General features: G+C 37.3%; 1 protein-coding gene across 2 annotated transcripts; it reads right to left on the reverse strand.

Annotated features, from left to right (window-relative positions):
- Positions 1-250: 250 nt before the first annotated feature.
- LOC122658128 (phosphatidylinositol/phosphatidylcholine transfer protein SFH8-like) lies at positions 251-18,965 on the reverse strand. 2 transcript variants are annotated; one of them, XM_043853031.1, is made up of 14 exons: positions 18,867-18,965; positions 13,343-13,646; positions 12,619-12,718; positions 12,000-12,266; positions 11,820-11,897; positions 11,601-11,702; positions 11,462-11,511; positions 11,246-11,345; positions 11,038-11,124; positions 8,665-8,778; positions 4,620-4,752; positions 2,683-3,083; positions 591-665; positions 251-440 (listed from the first exon to the last, which is right to left on the reverse strand). In XM_043853031.1, the coding sequence occupies exons 1-14, from the start codon at positions 18,898-18,900 to the stop codon at positions 420-422; spliced, it is 1,866 nt and encodes a 621-aa protein (XP_043708966.1). In that variant the 5' UTR covers positions 18,901-18,965; the 3' UTR covers positions 251-419. The 2 variants fall into 2 exon arrangements, with proteins under 2 accessions (XP_043708966.1, XP_043708965.1); XM_043853030.1 differs by having other exon boundaries at positions 8,665-8,781.
- Positions 18,966-19,267: the final 302 nt, after the last annotated feature.

Consider the following 19,267-nt stretch of genomic DNA (forward strand, 5'->3'; position numbering starts at 1 on the left):
TCCTTTTTAAACCGCAATAATCACACAGATGAACAGGAGTTTAAAAACAATTAGAAAATAAATATAATAAACAAAGGACGGAGTTTCCCTCCCACCCACGGTGAATGACATACTATTCACTGAGGGGTGCGAATAGGTATCAGGAGGGCATTTAGGAACATACTACAACCCTAGGAGGGGTTTGTGAACCCTAGGATAGTGGGTGAACAATCCTCTATGGGTGGAGGAAAACTTTATCCATACACAAATATATGAACAGCTGAACAAACTAACTTTATTCCAGCAATTTCTGTGATCCATAGAAACCCATATCATTCCAGCCAATCCACCCTCCCTGAAGAACTATTTGCATCTCAAACATCTGTATTAAATGACAGAATAGATAAACCGCCAGAGAATACTCCAACAAAGTCTCTCCATCACCAGCAAAATTTCTTTCTCTGCTCAACATAGATAAAAAAGGGGATCCATTATCAACAGGCCAAAACAAAGTGCAGATAAAAGTCCTTTCTAAAAAAAAATTAATAATATTAGTCAGTACTGGATTCTGACAATATTATTGCACATACATAGATTTCTCCCAAACTTACCCGGAACTTTGCTTCTTCCTGACTATCTATATATGCGAGCAATTCCTCTTGCCTCATCAGAGCTTCATGTAGAGCCTGCCCAGAAACAAAAAAGATGCACAATCAATTAATCATGAATCTATGAAAGAGGCATTGTAAGTAGTAATTAAAAGCAACCAGAGGCACTTAGATACTAACACACCGAAAACATAAAGCATTCACAAATTAACTTCTAATGAATGGCAACCTGCCGCGTTCACCTCCTCATTTGTTCCCCCAGATAAGTGCACATCAATATCTTGAAAAATAATGGACTGTTGTGGCCTGGTGTTAATTGACACGACACTATCCAATTTGTTGCATTGATTTAACATAATATGTGCTCCAATATTAAAATATTTGACCTACAGATATTTAAACACAAAAGAACTGCCAAGCTGGTGGTTCAGGCATTGGTTGTGTTACGTCTTTGAGATTAAAAAAAAAAAATGCCCACACAACCAAGTGTTCGATAGAAGTTATCTAACATCATATTTATTGCCAACCATTGCATGGCCCAGCAGTGGAAGTCAATGGTTGTCAAAGAATCCTTACTCCTTGAAGCAATACAAAACATTAAGGCTGAGGTCTGAACAGTCAAATCATCCACCCAGTCCATGAAAATACATTGCAGCATGAGTTATTCCTCTACTGCTTATTAAGAACCATATCCTGTAATACCTCAAACAAAAGACTCACCCGTCCACAATTTGACTTATTGGAGACTCGAGCAACATCAACTAAATATGCAAACACTAAATTAAGACTTGAGGTGAAGTGGAGAAAGATACCATGAATGGTGGCAAAGAAGAAAGTTTTTTTTTTTTTTTTTTTTTGGTGGAAGCAGAGAAGAAGTTCAGAATATGGAATTACTGTCCTCGAGAGAATTGACATGAAAGCATATAAAAATAATGAGAATGTTTTATTACTAGGATAAGAGTAATATCCCATAACTGTATGCTTCATTATGAATCTCTTTGCAGGCTGTAAAAATAAATGAGCCAAAAAGCTTCAAATAATAAAGACTTCTATCTGGGTCTGTCTTCTGAAACCATCAAATAAGATCAATAATTCCCCAAACATGCCCTATTTTGATACAAAAAGATGTCTTAATCTGATGGAGACCACCTGACATGAGCTGGTTTTGAAAATTTATAGGTTGAACATAAAAAGATTACTTGGGATGGGAGAATGCCCAATAATTTGTACACAGCACTAAGTGCAGTTAATCCCCAGAAAAGGGGAGAAAGAAAATTGTGTATTTGTAGAACGTAGAATTTTTCTTAAGAAAACAAGGAGACTAATTGCTTCCATAACTTGGTTTAGGAAATGTCAGTATAGAACATTCAGACAGATTTGAAAAATACATTGTTCATTTATCTGGGCTTCAGAAATTCAACAAAAAAATTTCACTTTAATAGGTCAAGCAAGAACCCAGCCAGAAGTTGAGTTGTGAATTGTAATCAGATTATCAGACTGATGGTGAAGCATGTTGAGAGATTGCCCAGAGAAACATAAAAATGCAAACATTAGTGGTGACCAGTGGTCAAATCACCATTTAGTCCATAAATGTGGCCTAGATACAAGGGGTGGGTACTCAGACCAACTGCTCCAACTCTGACCACATTCTGGTGGAGGTGTTTGGCATACCACTGAACTTCCATAGAAAGTTACAACCACTTTCTAATTATGCAAGTGTTGCAAATTAATCAAAAGAGCTAGCCTCCAGACACAAACATGGAACCCATTCCATCGCAACCTTAACAACTGCCACATGACAGTTTTCTGGAGCCAAATTTGCTGGGCAACTTGTACACATCATTATTTATTAATGATCAAATTTCAGATTAATCTGACATTCTTATGTATTAATATAAAGATCTAAAAAAGGCTTGAAAACCCAGGCATGGTGGGCCGTGCGGTTGACAATTTGAGATAAGCCACAGATGGTATCGTATACCCCACAGTCAGCCTTCCAAAGCATCAGTCCACATGGCTGATAGTGGCAGGCATGACAAGGGTTCCAAGTATGCATGGTGTAATCTTTTCACATCAATTAAACGTGTAATCTTACCTTCTTTGTAGCAATCAGCTCTGCTTCCAGCGCATCCACACGACAAACAGCAGCATTTAACAACTCCTCTTTCTCACACGGCATCTCCGATGGCTTTGCTTGAAGTGTGTTCACCTTCTCCTCCAGTTCACCAAGCTTTTTCAGAACAGATGAGAGGAGGTCTGCCTCAGTAAATCCAGGAGTCGGTGAAGGGGGCCGGAACTCCTCCTTGGGCATTAAATCGAGTGCAAGACCAGGAGCATTGTTATCATGATGAGATGCATCCAGAAGCTTCTTGGTCACATGACAAGTTACAGAATGGAAGAAAGCAAAGAGGGTCATGAAAAAGGCCATAAGCATGGCAAACATACGTGCATGAATTCCTTCTTGAGTCTTCTTAGTGTTAGGCAAAGGAAGAACCCCTGCATTGAATATTTTCAACGGTTTCTAAATAATCATAAAATCCCTAAATCAGAACTAAAAACAGATATCTCACAGTTAAAACTTATAGTAACCTAACACATTCAAATCAAGGACTTCCACATTTCTATGTACAATTATAGTTTCAACAACTGATTGCTTCATTAAATTTTTCAGCATCTTCTCAGGAGGCGGCAATGGATTGGGCTGGAAAAGTAAAGCCATGTGGCCCATGTAACACTAATCAACCTACCCCTTCGTGGATCAGGAGGGTTCATTCAAGAGGTATTATGGTAGGCTATTTGAATCTTGATATCATACATATATCTAGTGACTATGCACTAAATTGGGATAAGTCTGAGTTTGTTGTTGTATATCTAGTGGCTATGCACCTGTCTGTATTGTTATCATAATATAGCAATATTAGAAGATTCCTGGCAAACCCACATTTCTACTTTGAACAGTAAAGACGAAACCTTTCACAAATTAATGTTGGAGAGGGCAAAAAAGAGGGGTAGAGAAGGTAAATCAAACAAATCTAACACGCCGTCCAATTGTCATCACTTTCCCATCTCTCCGTAATAGTCATCAATCATCATCCTTCACATGTCTCACTTTCTCTCTCCTTCACCCCTTCCCCTCAAAACACTTCTTGCAACCAACCATAAGGTATCAACCAGTCTCTTAACTAATGCAATCATTAGTCCAAAAAACCTTCTCTTTCACTACCATCCTTTTCCCTTGGTAATACTCTAGTGCAGTTCTGCTATTCTCAGGTATAATATAATAAAAAATTTCAATCATTGGTTTTATATAAAAAAAAATCCATTTTATTTTCTTTCCTTCTATCCAAAAGCAGCCAAATTCATATTCATAATAGATGTACTAGATTATTCTACAAAAATTAACTGTTCGAAAAAATATGTTAAATAGAGCTATAAAAAGCTTTCAGTTTTCGAGTACAGCAGATTGTAGTCTAAATCTAATTCAGATGCACATGCATTGCATGTGGCTCCACAAGTTCTTTTTTTAAAAGAAATCTTTAGGAAACCATTAAAAAAGTACAATGGGTGGATGACTTTTAAACGTATATCTAGTATATAACATTAGTCAACTGCATGGAATGTCATATTTGATGATTCATTTTTTTCTGTACTCACATGATTTATTTATGGGAGAAGATGTTAAATGCCACAATGGTTTGTGAACCTTCTCTTCCATCACAACTTGCCACATGGCAAACATGGGTTGGGGGTAGAGGACCCCTCCACTCATCTCAGTGGTCAAGTTTCATCTCAAAACAAATAGAGGAAGTGCTTTAGGAGAGCATATTCTCATGGTGAAGACAGTTCACAAAGTTTCGTGATATTCAGTTTTTCCTTATTTTCAGAGAATTTTCTACATGTAAAGGATTTTCTATTTCCCAGGCTACATCACGCTTCAAGTTTAAAAGGCTTAACAAAGGTGGTTCATGAAACTGAACCTCAAGTAGCAAAGGAAATTAATCTTTTAATAGAAGCCATAATGATGTTGCTAACCTTTGGAAGAACAGTCCCCCTGAAGGGACACTTGTTTCTTCCATCCAGCATCAACAGCTTTGTCAACCATTGGAACATATTCATCATACTCTGAACAACTACCAGCAAAGCTTGCCTTCCCAGCTACTTTGGCCTGTACTTTGATCACAACATTTTTAGCATTATCAGTAACCGCTCAGAGAAATTCTGAATTTCCAATCTGAGAAAGACATGGTTCAGGATAGATAGAAAAAATATTAATAAAATAAACTTATTGTCAATAGCTTTACAAGTGCAACAAGAAGTTTACACACCCACTTATTCGTCGACAAAAATAAGAATCCTACTTTATACAAATAAAAAAGTAACTGAAGACAGTAGTTGAGGAAACTGCATGACTGTCAGATGAATGATAACCACACCAAACACAAGATAAGTAGGCTTTCTAATGATTCTAAATATACCACCCCTCCTCCCCATTCACACAAAGATACAGAGAGAGGAAACGGACAACCACTCGTGCGTGTGTGTGTGTGAGTGAGAGAGAGAGATAATGGGGATTTTGTTATGCGCATTTACAACATATATTTTAGACTTGCAATACCTATTAACCCATGTTCAACTATGTAACTAGAGCTCTACTAGAGGTCTAGAGGAAACTCACCCCAAAGAAATGGTAAAAGCTCAGGCTGCCACTGTAAAGAAGCAGGTTCGGGAATAAGGGTGACCACTTTGTGCAAAGAAGACTGAATTGAATCTTAGGACTGATCTCGTTTTCCCCTTTCAGGGCCTTGCTAAACCTGCTAAAGCAGGACTTGCACCATGTCATGGGTAGTCATACATTTTCATATCACTCAAGCAACTTTCAATAAACTTAACACATACGGGAGCCACTCCTAAATTACCTCAACTTGTTCATTTCTTATATATTTCTGGTTTTGCCACACATTCATCTCAGCATCCTCATCTTGGCAACTTATTTTGCATTTCTGTGATGTTTCTTTAGCTATTTTAAGAAACTGACAACTCTTAAGAGTTCTGCATAGCTGTCAAATGATGGACAACCATATCAAAACATTATTAGGATTATTCTATTAATCTAAAAAATTCTTGGACCGATAGATACATATGTGCACATATGATCAACAGCATTTCAAATATTGTTTGTATTTATAAATAATATCTATATCTCAAATACCAGCAAGAATTGCATTAACATAAAGAAACCCCAACACAGTTGGTCTAAGCAAGAACTCATACAGGAAACCCGCAGATCCTCAATAATCAAAATCAAAATGATTGCGATAACAGTAAATGGGCATGTTATTTTTGAACCCCCCCCCCCCCCAACTACTCCTAAATCTCAAAAGAACTTTGAAAATAAGAGGCCAACTCTAAATTAAATAGGAGAGACAGGTTTTTTTTTTTTTTTTTTTTAAATCTACAAACACTTTCTATTACTTTGATTTTTAACATAGAAGACAAAGCTAAATACAATTAATTTGTCAATGAAAATATAATCACTACCAAGAAATAAATATTTACAAAAAATAATAATAATTATTTCTAAGAAAATATAAAAAACCTATTCAGTTAAAGTTAACAAGGCTCTTGTTTCCCGGATGTCCCACTGGGGAAGGCCTTCCTGTATGGCCCAAATATTTGCCATATAGCAAATCAGATAAACCCTAAATATTGTGAACAGGTAGACCTCAAGTCCTGCAGCTCACATGTGAAGTTTTAGCCCAAATGGAGTTAGTGGGCCAACTGGCCAAGGGGCAAAATAAAGCTAAGAGAATTCGGCACTACAAAGTGGAGGTATGCCAACAAATGGAAGGTATTTGATTAATTAGGCTCTTAAATTTGACGAGGGCCAATAATTGAGAGGGTAGTTGATTGATTAGGCTCTTAAATTTGACGAAGGCCAAGTGAGATCCTGTACTATCTATCCAATAGTTGAATCACCACATCGTCTTTTCATATGATACGACTAGCTGAGCTGCTGAGGAGCCCCCTGCAGTATGGGTCATGCAAAGAATCCTTCACTGGACAACAAATTAAGGAAATTAATTACAAACAAAAACGCAAGTCCACAGTAACAGTTTGTTATTTAATGCAGTTGCATATTGCATTAGGCATAAATCCCGTATGGAGGCCTATATCCAATCTTGGAAGCCCATAAGGTGCTGGTGGCAGTCCAATAGGCTGAAATTGACCTTTGAATAATATTATACGTTAGACCTTTCATTTATTTATTTTTGGCTTTATTGTTATAGGCCCAATTTATAAGCCTGTAAAGTAGGATAAAGCTAGTACATGAGATTAGTAGTTAAGTTGAGTGTTTGATTTAGATTAGGATACTTAATAGTTAGATAAAGTTCTGTTATGAGTTTATTTACTTTATTGCATGTGAGATAAATTAGGATATTTAATAATTAGATTGAGTTCTGTTTTGAGTTTATTTATTTTATTGAGTGTGTTGGAGTGATTAAGAGTACTTTTATTAGTCAATTTAGGAATTTTAGGTCTTTATATATGTAATACACCCCAGATCAATTAGAGATGATTTGAGTAAAGATTATGAGTTCTTTTTAAGAATTTTGGTGCCATTGAGCAGTGCATACGGGATTGGTATCCCAAACCAGATTTCTTCTCCTCTTCTCCTATGTTCTTCCATACATTTTGCTCCCCTTCCATCGAAGAAATTTCTTCCTTCAACAAGGTAGTTGCTTCTTGTATCTCAGATCTTATTACAATTTGATTATTGGGCCTGGTTGCATATGAGATATTTAATCTGGATTTTCAGACGGCATTACTATTTTTGCCAAATGTAAGAATGATTTGGTGGTTTGGTCTGTCTAACATTCGAATTAGATGAAATTCTCTGGATTGGGTATCGTCAAATTTAGTGGTCCATCTCAACTGATTACCCATGCTGTACAGGATTTTCCTCTGGTTTCTTCAATGGTCCAAATGCTTCAAAGAGAACTAAATTTCTCAAACAATTTTAAAATCATTAATCTAAAACATGGCAATGTTAGGTAGAGACATAAAATCAACACTAGATAGTGACAGTTTCAAAATGTCGACAATCCTTGGATCAACAAATAGTAGCCACCCCCCCACAGGGATAGGAGTGAGCTCCTGGCCCTCCATAATGATTGTAAATCAGCATACATATACCTAGCCATCGGATATAAAAGTGGTGGATTTGGTCCTTTCCTTTCCTGAATGGAAAGAGTCACCAGTCTTTTATGACATCATTGATGGCTATGGTAGACCTCTATTATTGAAATGATCTGTCTGTTCTTGCTACTGGTAATTAAATCTTGCTTGCTAATACTAAAGTTTCTCAATCAAGGTTAGGTCTTACAATTGTAACATCTGCTTTTGATTTCAGGGTTAGTTTCTTCGATGTTCTTGACCTTCTTCATCAATTCTTGAGTCTGGTATTAGTTTTCAAATTTTTAACCAGCTATTCTTTAGGTGTTTCTGGAAGAACCTTAATTTTTGAGTCACTCATTTACTCTTTCTACTGTTTATTGATTTATCCTAAAACTCCTCACTAATCAAGAGTTTTTCTTTCATTTCTGTTTCTTATTTTTTTTTCAAATCAATGCACCCTCAACAAGAACACCTCTCTTGAAATCATACTCCCTCCACCAGCCAGCCAAAGAACCAAAGAAACTTTATTCACCTTGACGGTATGGTGAAAAACCTGTCTTATTCATGTGTGTCAAGTTTATATATGATTTCACCCCATTTAAAGAAGTTGTTTAGTTTCTCCCTTCCATATCCTACTTCTCATGTTGCTTTCACTCTTTGTGAAATTCTTCTCCTTATGCTACCTTGAATATGCACACCTTTCAAACCTATCAACTATACATCTCACAGGATTACATCCTGGCCCAACAACCTGCACCATCATAGGTTGACAAACATACCCACCATTATTCATGTAATACAATCAAACCAAAATGTGGCAATTCTTCCATTGCAACTTCTCCAAAATTGTAACTAATAAATCTGGCTAATATTAACCAAGTACAGATAAACAAGCACCTACTTCTTCACGAACAGGAGTTAAACGAAAATGTGAATAACTCCTCGATCCTTTAGGGGAAGTAATATCTTCAGCTTCAGAGCCTGACTCAGCAGTTGATGTGTCACCACCTCTAATCTGCTCCAACATGAAAATAGAAGGAAGAATCATAGCATAAAGTTTGGCATCTATAGATTAGTGGTCATGGATATGTGCCTCACTACACAGAATCATAAGAAAGGTGAGGTTATTTGCCCTAGGATAAGGTGGTAGAGCTTGAAAGGAGACACTTCGAAATCATTAATTGATGAAGTGGTCAAACTAGGAAAGTGGACTTTGAGGGAGCCACTAATACAATGTGGAATGAGATGACTACTTGTATTAAGATAAATGCTAAAGATGTCCTAGGCGAATCGAAAGAAAAACGTCATTCCTCTAGAGAGAGTCAGAGACTTGGTGGTGGGATGAAGAGGTTCTAATAGCCATTGAGACTAAGAAAGCCAGTTTTAAGACATGACAAAGAACTAAGGATGTAGAAGATCTACAAAAGTATAAATTTGCCAGAAATGAAGTTAAGAAGATTATGGGAAAAGCAAAGGCAAAGAAATATAAAGATCTTTATAACAATCTGAGCACAAAGGAAGGGAAAAAGACTATTTATAAGATAGTTAAAAGTCAGGAAAAGGAAGAGTAGAAATATTGACCATGTTAGACGTATTAAAAGTAAAGATGGGAAAGTACTAATAAGGGATGAGGACATTAAGAAGAAGGAAGGTTATTTTTGCAGCCTACTAAATGAAGACACTTCGAGTAATAGTATTCCAAAAGACTACATTACCCATCAAGATTCAAGACACCACATGTTATAGATATATACAAAGAATTAGGGTGTCTAAAGTAAAAGAAGCTTTAAGGAGGATGAAAGTAGGCAAGGCACAGAGCCCAGAAGATATCCCAATAGAAGTGTGGAAGAGCTTAGGAACCTGTGGTTTATCTTGGCTAACCAAGTTGTTTAATAAGATTATGAGCACAAGGAACATGCCAGATGAATGGAGGTGAAGCATCGTGGTTCCGATTTACAAAAATAAAGGTGAAATTCAGGGCTACAATAATTATAGAGGCATACTACTAATGAATCATACTATGAAATTATGGGCGTAGGTTATTGAAACACACTTAAGAGAAGAAACTACTATTATGGAAAACCAATGGTTTTATGCCAGGAGGATCCACGATGGAAGATTTTTACCTAATTAGAAGACTTATGGAATGATTTAGAGATTGTAACAAGGATCTCCATATGGTCTTTATTGACCTAGAAAAACTTATGACAGAGTCCCTAGAGAGTTAGTCTGACAAGTGCTAGAGAAGAGAAGAATATTAAGTAAATACTTGGACATAATTAAAGATAAGTATGTGGTTCGATGACAAGTGTAAGAACTGTGGGGGGCCAAGGTAGTGAATTCCCAATTACATATGGGTTACATCAAGGATCAGCTTTAAGCCCTTATCTGTTTGTGCTTATCATGGATGATTTAACAAGAGATATTTAAGACAAGGTTCCTTGGTGTATGCTTTTTGCTGATGATATTGTTTTGGTGGATGAGACAAAAGAATGGATTAACGCCAAGTTGGAGTTATGGAGATCAACCTTAGTCAAAAGATTTTAAGATAAGTAGAACAAAGACGGAGTATATGGTGTGTAACTTTAATTACACCAGGCGAATAATAAGGTGGTGAAAATTGATGAGAGGGAGATTCCGCAAGCTATTATTTTTGGTATCTGGGCTCAATCATAAATAAAGAAGGTGATACAGAAGATGATGTTTCACAAAGAATTAAAATAGGATGGATTAACTGGAGAAATGCATCCGGAGTATTGTGTGATCGGCGTATTCCTTTAAAACTTAAAGGAAAATTTAATAGGACAGTCATACGACCTGCTATGATGTATGGTGAAGAATGTTGGACGATTAAGAAGCATTATATAAATAAGCTCAGAGTAGCAGAGGTGAGGATGTTGAGATGGATGAGTGGCAAAACTAGGAAGGATAAAGTAAGCAATGAGCATATTAGAGCTGGTCTGGGAGTATCTCCGATACATAATAAGCAACGAGAAAGTCACTTGAGGTGGCATGGCAATGTTCAACGGAGGCCATTGGATGCTCTAGTACGGAGTGATTTGATTCAGATTGAAAAAAACTAAAAGAGTCAGGGTCAGTCCTAAAATGACCTTAGGAGAAGTGGTGAGGAAAGACATGCATAGCTTAGGTCTTGCATCAAGTATAACCTTGACTAGAGCTGATTGGAGGGCAATGATCCATGTAGCTGACCCCATTTAGTTAGGATAAGGCTGAGTTGTTGTTGTTGTTGTATGATTGAAAAAACCTTCCTTACCGGGTAATTCGGCGCAATTATCTTCCCCTCACCGTTGGAAACTGTAACAACTTGTCTAGCACATTGTGCTTCACCATTAAGAACCATCTGCATTACAATACACAAACAGGGACTTGTAACCATTTACCAATAACTGGTAAGGAGATTGCCTCCAAGACTAACTCTGAAATAATGATATAAGCAAAATATTCCCAAGGACAGTACAAACCTTCAAAATATTTGCGTCCTTCCATGGCCCCTTATCAGACCTCATGCAACCCCCTTCATCCACACAGGTACATGTACCACCCAGAAAATCTGGCAACTCACTGCATAGATCCAATACATTGTAAAAGTTTAAAAGCGGATAGCACAAATACAATGTGAAACAGGGGATGGCCATTATTATGAGGCTGACTTCAATTTAAAGATTAAAAAGAATTACCTGGAATCAATTACTTCAAGCAACTTGGCCTGGTACTTGTTTCCAATCACCTGTAGAGAACATGAGATACGACTCAGGCCATAAATAGTAAATTAAATAATATAAGCATTTTATATAAAGGAAGGTATTAGTGCAATACATGAATCTTAGAAGATGTCTTGGGATCAAGAAAAGTCTTCACAGTGTTCCACAAAAGCCTGAAGCCAGGACCAGCATTGATGATAAACATTCGGCAGAGTGTCTGCAACAATGTGTTTCCAATTCATAACTCATAAGAGATTAATAATGCAGTGGTCTATCAACATTTCAGTGGATGAGGAGCTAGAATGCATCATTTTAGCGTCTCATGACAACATACCTCAGGGTAATTGTCACCATCAACCTTCTGCAGCCGTACAATGAGGTCTCGCGCAGACTTGCTGAAGTTTTTCAAACCCTTAAAAACAGATAAATTGAACACATACAATCAAGATTATATAGTCCCCACAAGTAAAACCATTCCAGCCAACTACGAGAAAGAAGAGAACAGGAGACCTACCACGCCTTGAACATCCAGAATCGCTGTACTTGAATCAATATGTCTTTTTGCAGCAATTGAGCAAGCTGGAAACTTCACTACAAAGCTCCTCTCAAACTCCTTTACATGGTATTTGATATACCTATCAATTGTCGTCACTTGCATGAGTTTGTTCGGATCAACCTTTCCCAGTCTTTCAATGTAAACAGGTCTTCCTTCCTTATCCACACCATGGTAACCATGAGGATAGTACTGTAGAACTTCATTCAACTCTTTGAACTCAAAATCCTGATGATCAATATAGAAGCATCAAACATTTTGGTCAACCTAAAAACGGGAATGAACCACAATCTGGACTTCAGGACTTAAAACACAGGTTAAGAATGAAACCCAACGACTAAAAATAGTAGGAAGGATAAAAATCCAAATTCAAGCCAAAATCTATATCTATTGAATTCAGCAGCTGAAATACCAGTCCCCCAATACCATTCCGTCCATCCAAATGCAGCTTTACCAAGATTCAAGTTGGGAAGTATCTCACCACTTCTATTAATAGGTAATCAGGTTTTTTTCAAATAAAAATTTCATTAATAAAAGGAAAGGAAAAATATCAATTAAACCCACTAAAAAATCCTATTACCTCTAAAAAAGTGTCAACACCAAAGTCTTTCCTCCATTGAAGCATTTCGGCCCACATATGCTTTGCTTTCTCAATATCAAACTTTCTTGCTTTCAGAAATCTGCAAATAAATTAATTTTAAGCACATTATTGATTGACATATATCAAAAGGCAAACAAGTTAAATATCACCACATAAGCTAAACAAGCAAATAAACAAATTAGGTCTTTGGAACATTTTCAGAAATAATGAGCAACCATGTTTTCCATAAACAAACATAAGGAAACGCAAATAACTTAGAAAACAAAATCAATGAAACCAATGTAAAGTAAGTAGCACATAGCAACATACAGATCTTCAATCAGGTGGTGGAGAGCAGCTAAGGAATAATTTAGGTCACTGACAAACCACTAGTAAACAAAATAATTCTATAAAATAGCAAATTAACATTTTTTGAGGCAGCTACAATTCTCAAATAAAATCCAATAAAGATCGGTTAGCATACAAAAATTTATTTCAATTAGTAATTCAGAGAATTTCAATTTTCAATTATTTAAATACTGATGAATACTTCCCAATGAATTGCAGAAAGGCCCACTAAATATTTATGAAGACTAGAACACAGGCTCAGCTAAAGTTATGCAACCATTTTTGGTATAAAAACATGAAAAAGGTACAAATTATTCCAACATGTACTTTTCACACACAGGCATCATCCAGATGAAAACAGAAGAAAAAGGAGCACCTTAACATCATATGATAATCATCATGTTTGGGAGGTAGCAGTTCATCCAAAATCAATGCTTGCCGAAATGCATCAACAGCCTGTAGCTCCTCAACATCCCGAACATCCTCGATTGAAACAGAAATAACCCGGCTATCACTTTTCCTTCTGCTGCTCTTTTTCTTAAGAGAATGCCTAAACTTGGTAGAAGCATTAAGAGCCTTCTTCTTCAAAGACCCAATTCTTGTCCTCCTTTCATCCTCAGAATTTTCAAAATCAGATTTCCTTTCTCTTCTTTCATCATGACCTGAAAACCCTTCAAAGCCTGTCGCATAGTACAAAAGCGATAATGAAATAATAAATATTGAATAGTTTATGCAATTCCAAATTCATGCTAAGGTACAGTAACAAAAATCATCATGAACTAAACCATATTCAAGAGAGAAATAGTTATCAGATATCCATTGTCTGATAGGCAGGGGCAAGGGGAAGTCCAAGAGAGGTTCCAAAAAAAGTGTTGCAGAAGTTCCAGTAATCAGTTTCTACTGTGTACAACTCAACTCAACTAGGCATCTTCCTAACTAAATGGGGCAACTTCTTCCATGTATGATGGATTTAATTGAAGGCAAATGCACAAATACACCCAAAATACAAAAGGAGGAAGACAATTGTCTATCCTATTTATCTGCACGAGTCTTTCCTGATTTCACTTCCATATAGTCATATTTTTTTTTTTATAGATTGTCACAAGTCACAAGATATTCATATTGGATATATCTGCAAGAACAAACCTCACCACTCTGATAAGATGAGAAAACTCTATACAAACTCCACTACCCACGGAATTATCTTTAACTAGCACTTCACCCAAATTTAGCCCCAAGATATCCTCAGCTTGCATATCTCTGCCAAGACCTTTAATGGAATCCCTAATCACAGAAAGTGAGAATGCTTGAATCCTCTCAACTTCTCTTTAACACCTGATTCAGTAGCTTTACATTAAGCCCAAAAATATCTCTTTGTGGAGGTCTTTCTTGCGAATTTTTTAACAGGTCCAGACGTGGGTGTTTAGAGACCTTTTTAGTAAGTTCTTTTATTTGAATACGTTTTATAGATACTGATTTAGTTGTCATTTTGAGTTTGATTAGCAATGGCAAACTTGAACCTATATAAGCACCATTCTACCCATGCTTAGTCAGTTTTGAAGAGAAATAAAATCAGTTAGTGTTTGATGGTCTACTGCATTCACATTCTGGTGTGGGGGCAGATAGGATGAACCCTAGCCACAAAGGCCTATTTGGTTTTCTTCATTCTGCGGGAGTAAGTTAAAAAAACTCCCTTCCATCAACTCTCCTCAGCTTGAAAGCATTCATCCCTGACGAATATAATTGATGCAGTTAGGAGATGGGTCCAATAGGGATTCTTTTTTAATTTAATTTTATTTATGTTATTAGAAAAGTAGGAAGGTAAGAGTCCAATTTTAAGTTTGTTTCCTGTTTTGGATTAATTAGAGTTAGAGTCAAGGTTATTTCCGTTTCAACTAGGAATCCTTTTTACTTCAGTTTCAAAGTAGGAATAGGATTTCTTTCTTTCTATAAAAGAGCATGTACTCCCACGATGGAGATCAGAGTTTTTGGAATGAAATTTTATTTTGAGTTGAAAAACTGTGGTTGCTGTGAGTTGTGATCTCCCTTCCTCTTCTTCTCTTACCTTCTCTGCGATAACCCCTTCTCCTGTTCTTCTTCTTAGCTCTTTTGTCATCTGTTTCCCCTGTTCAAGGTTTATCACTGTTTACTGGGCTTTATCACTGCTGAATCTGTAATCCTTGCCGATTGGTTTTTAGATCTGGGTTGAAGAGTGCTTGCCCATAGACGGTTCAAGTCTTAAAAGATTTTCTTCGAAACTTTCCTTTAGTTGCAAGAGCTGAAGCCTGCAACTTCTACCGCCTGCTGCAGCTCCAGTCCTTCAATCTCAGAATCTGGTGGTCGATTGGAGCTCTGTTGGGATGCAATCCAGAGAATTGCCACCTTTCTATTAAACATTGAATTATTTACTCTTTAGCCACTTGTGTTTGAATTTGAGTGTTTCTTTTCTTGGGTGGGCCTACAAGCGATCCAATAAGAGTTATTCCAACCCAGGTCTGCACCAATAATAGTGACATGTACGGCTCGTAGAGAACAAGGTTGAGTCACATGAAATCGTCTGCATGGAGCCAAGTGCAATCAATCCTCGGCTGTCCCTTCCATTTGACAAGAAAAATATAATAGCCACCGCCATTTCATACTGTAGTGTATCTATCATCGACGGCTTCTTCAATCCCATTCTTGAGTGGTGTAACCAAAGGGAATGCTTTGTATCGCCCTCATCGGAATGGTGACCCACATAAAGGGGCAAATCAACCATGTTGAATCACACATTACTAAATACCGATGGTCATATCTGGTGGCAGTTCTAGAACATAAGCATTAAGGCCAATCTTCTTCAGTACTTTGTAATGACCCATCTTCCATGGATGCAGCTTATTGTAGGCACTGGGAGCAAACCTTTCCGTAGTTATTCATACCATCACCATATCTCCGGGTTTGAACTCGACATAATGACGATGACGATTAGTCGTAGCTTTAAATGTGTCATTATTAAGAGCATGCATCAGCGTACATCAGCATTTACCTAGGGATATGCTGGACAAACTCGTCCGCCTCAAAACTAACATGTGCATGAGAAGGGAGGGGAACTAAGTCAATCGACCGCTTAGGTTGAACTCCGAGTATGAACTTGAATAGAGTACAACCCATAGTGCGTTTAATAGAGCTGTTATAAGCAACTTGCCATGTCAGTATGGATAGTCAGGACTTCTCATAATCCCTCTCCTCACAAGGCAGCATAGGAGATTACCCAAACTTTGATTGATGATCTCTGTTTAACTGTCTACATCTTGATCCGAATTGATCAAGTCAAATAGGGCTGCTATGTGCAGTTATCGTATGAGTTGCTGTCTTAGAGATGAAGCGGGGATGCACAATCGCGTACCCATGAAAAGAAAACCATCATGGAGGGAATATTTACATACTTCCCTCCATCAAAACATCTGAGGACCTTCACTGTTAAACTCCCCTACATCAACTTGACATAACCCACACATCAAACCCTAAACCAAATCAAACCCTAATTTCACCAAAACACCTATTTTAGCCTAGCCGATTTAGTGTTTATAGCAGATCCTGGTTTACTGGCTTCTAGTTGGTCTCCTACCAATCTAGGACTACATTAAGGATGATATGATTATACTTCTCACATAGACTTGTTGGAATCCCACCAGCAGTATTGAAGTCTCACCAATAGATTCTGAGTTCCACAGAAAAGAGCAACAAAAAGCCATCTTCATTCATTAATAAAATCCGTGTACAAGGTTGAACCCCCTTACAAACTTATATAAAAGACTCAAAAACCCACGACCACTAGATCGTAATGGAACAACCTTACCGTAGCGCCAAGGTCTGCCCTCTACTAAAAAATAGTCTCAAACACTAAAACGGAAAGACCTAAACCAATCTTTAACTAATAAGGAAACATAAACTGACAAAGAAACTAAATAATGAAGGAAACTGGCTCTAAATAAAACTGGACTTGAGGAATCCTAATCCAGCCTAACTAAAACACTTAATAACAACTAAAATAAAGACACTTAACTAATTTCGTAGGCCTAGCTTCTACCCATATTATAGGCCCATTTAAGCGGCCCATTACAATGAAAACATATTGGATCAAAGACCCAACATATGCATAACCCAACACAAAGCTTATTTCCATTAATAAGCCCAATTGTGTTTTATCTGCAACAGAGGTTCAGACATGTAATTTGAAAGCCATCTGATAACTATATAGACAGAAATGATTAAAAGAAATTGAAGGAAAAGAACACTAAAACAGGGTCTCAAAGGGTATGTTAGGGATCTAGAAGACCTGTTTGAATGAAGAATTCAACAAAAATAAGAAGAGATAGAAAAGAGGGAGATAGACACGACAAGAGTCCACTTGCTGAACCTAGCAGTCCACCTAGGAAGCCTTGCAAGTCCACTCAAGAAGAACACAACTGAACCACGGCAGCTAGAAGAAAACCAGAAATTTATATTGCATGACTCAGAAAGAGGGGGGGGGGGGGGGCTCTAAGCCTTTACATGTATTTATAGACGGATGGACGGATTCTACTGTTCCTATTACAACTTGGAAATAAAAAACCAACAGGGAAAGCTTAAAATAAAACCTGGAGCCAAGAGTAATAGAAATTCTTACTTCAACTGGGACTTAAAAATGATTACATATAAGTGTAGAAAAACTATGAGAAAGGAAGAAATTCCTAATAACTCTAAGACTGGACTCATAAAAAGGAAAACAAAAACCCATTTCAGGCATGGGGACATCCTCAGCATTCAGATTGCTTTACTACTTCATCAATTTCAGAAATCAAAACCCATTTCCTTTACAATGAAAACAGATTTTCCTTCAATCCCAACCAACCATCCTGAGGTAGCCAACCTGGTCCTAATCGTAGAAAACCCCAGCATACGGCTATATTTTTGTCATTTTTTCATATTAGACCCCTGCGCATCTCAGACCTGAAAGCCATAACCTAGCCCATGATCTCTCCGTATAAACCTTAATCCCCAACACGTTGAACAATCTTACAGTAAGATTTTTATTTTAACCATAAACACAACTTGTCTTCAGTTAAATACACTTAAGTTTAATCTAGCAGGCTGTTTTCAACTTTTTTTTTTTTAACTGATTTTAGTGGTCAACCTCTCTCCATGCATAAAATGAAAACTCATATACTATATGGTCCATCGTTACCTATGTCGAGCCTAATGGAACAAATTTTCAGCACTTACTAGAGTGCCAATAAGAACAGAGAAGATCAAACTAAAGCTTGTTTTTCAAGACCATAAATGACAAAAACCAATCAACAATTGTACCCAGACACAGCAAACAATACAACTTGGGTGCAGCTATGATTCCATTTCCTGCAGACATGGGTACAATTCATGATTTGAAGTGTCCATTTAAGATAGCCGATCGAAAGGTCCATGTCATCTCTAGAAGGACAGCATTGTTGGCTTGTTAACTTTTGGCGTAACTAAGATGTTTGAAAGACAATGCTCCTCATTGAGCAGCTCCTGATCCATGGCTTGTAAGAAATTTAAATACATTAGTAAATTAGGCACCAAGTACCAAGTTCCCATCAAGATCAATTCCTAGAAGACGCATCTCAAGAGTCCTATTGGAGGCACCACAATTTCTACCAGCATTTATCAAAAAAAACTTTGAAAAGTGTAATCAAACGAGAACCCCCCCAATTGAATCAGGTAAATTACTGCTTATAGTAGCAACCAACGGTCTACAGATATTGGTAGCCAGGGGGTGATAAAAGAAGGAAAACAAGTTTTCTCACAAAATCAGGCAAACCTCCAGAATCACCAAGATCAGACAATACACTATAAGAAAAAACAAATGGGAAATAAAGGGGGGTCAAAACGAAAACACTCACAAGGCCGGGCGAATCGATCAAGCGGTCCAGACATATTCACGATCTTCAATCAGACATCACCGTACGAAGCCGAAACCCTAGAAACCAACAGTCTGATGAGAAACCCTGGAAAAGAATCACATCAAACTTAATTGCCATAAAACCACGAAAAGTACCTCGATTCTCTTCTCAAAACTAGAGATATTGAAATAACTACACAGTAAGTAATAAATGTTCGATTCCAGAATTTCGATCCGCAGCTGAACCTCACAAGCATCAGCGTAAGGGCTGGCGAGAGTACAGCGACGGAAAGGAAAAACTAATATATAAATTAATTAATTAATAAGTTAAATAAAATACCGCCGAGGATCGACGGAAGGAAGGTAACAGGGAGGAAGAAGGGAGGTAGAGGTCGGAATGTC

This window comes from Telopea speciosissima, chromosome 4, assembly GCF_018873765.1.
Source record: "Telopea speciosissima isolate NSW1024214 ecotype Mountain lineage chromosome 4, Tspe_v1, whole genome shotgun sequence".
NCBI classification, from domain to species: Eukaryota; Viridiplantae; Streptophyta; class Magnoliopsida; order Proteales; family Proteaceae; genus Telopea; species Telopea speciosissima.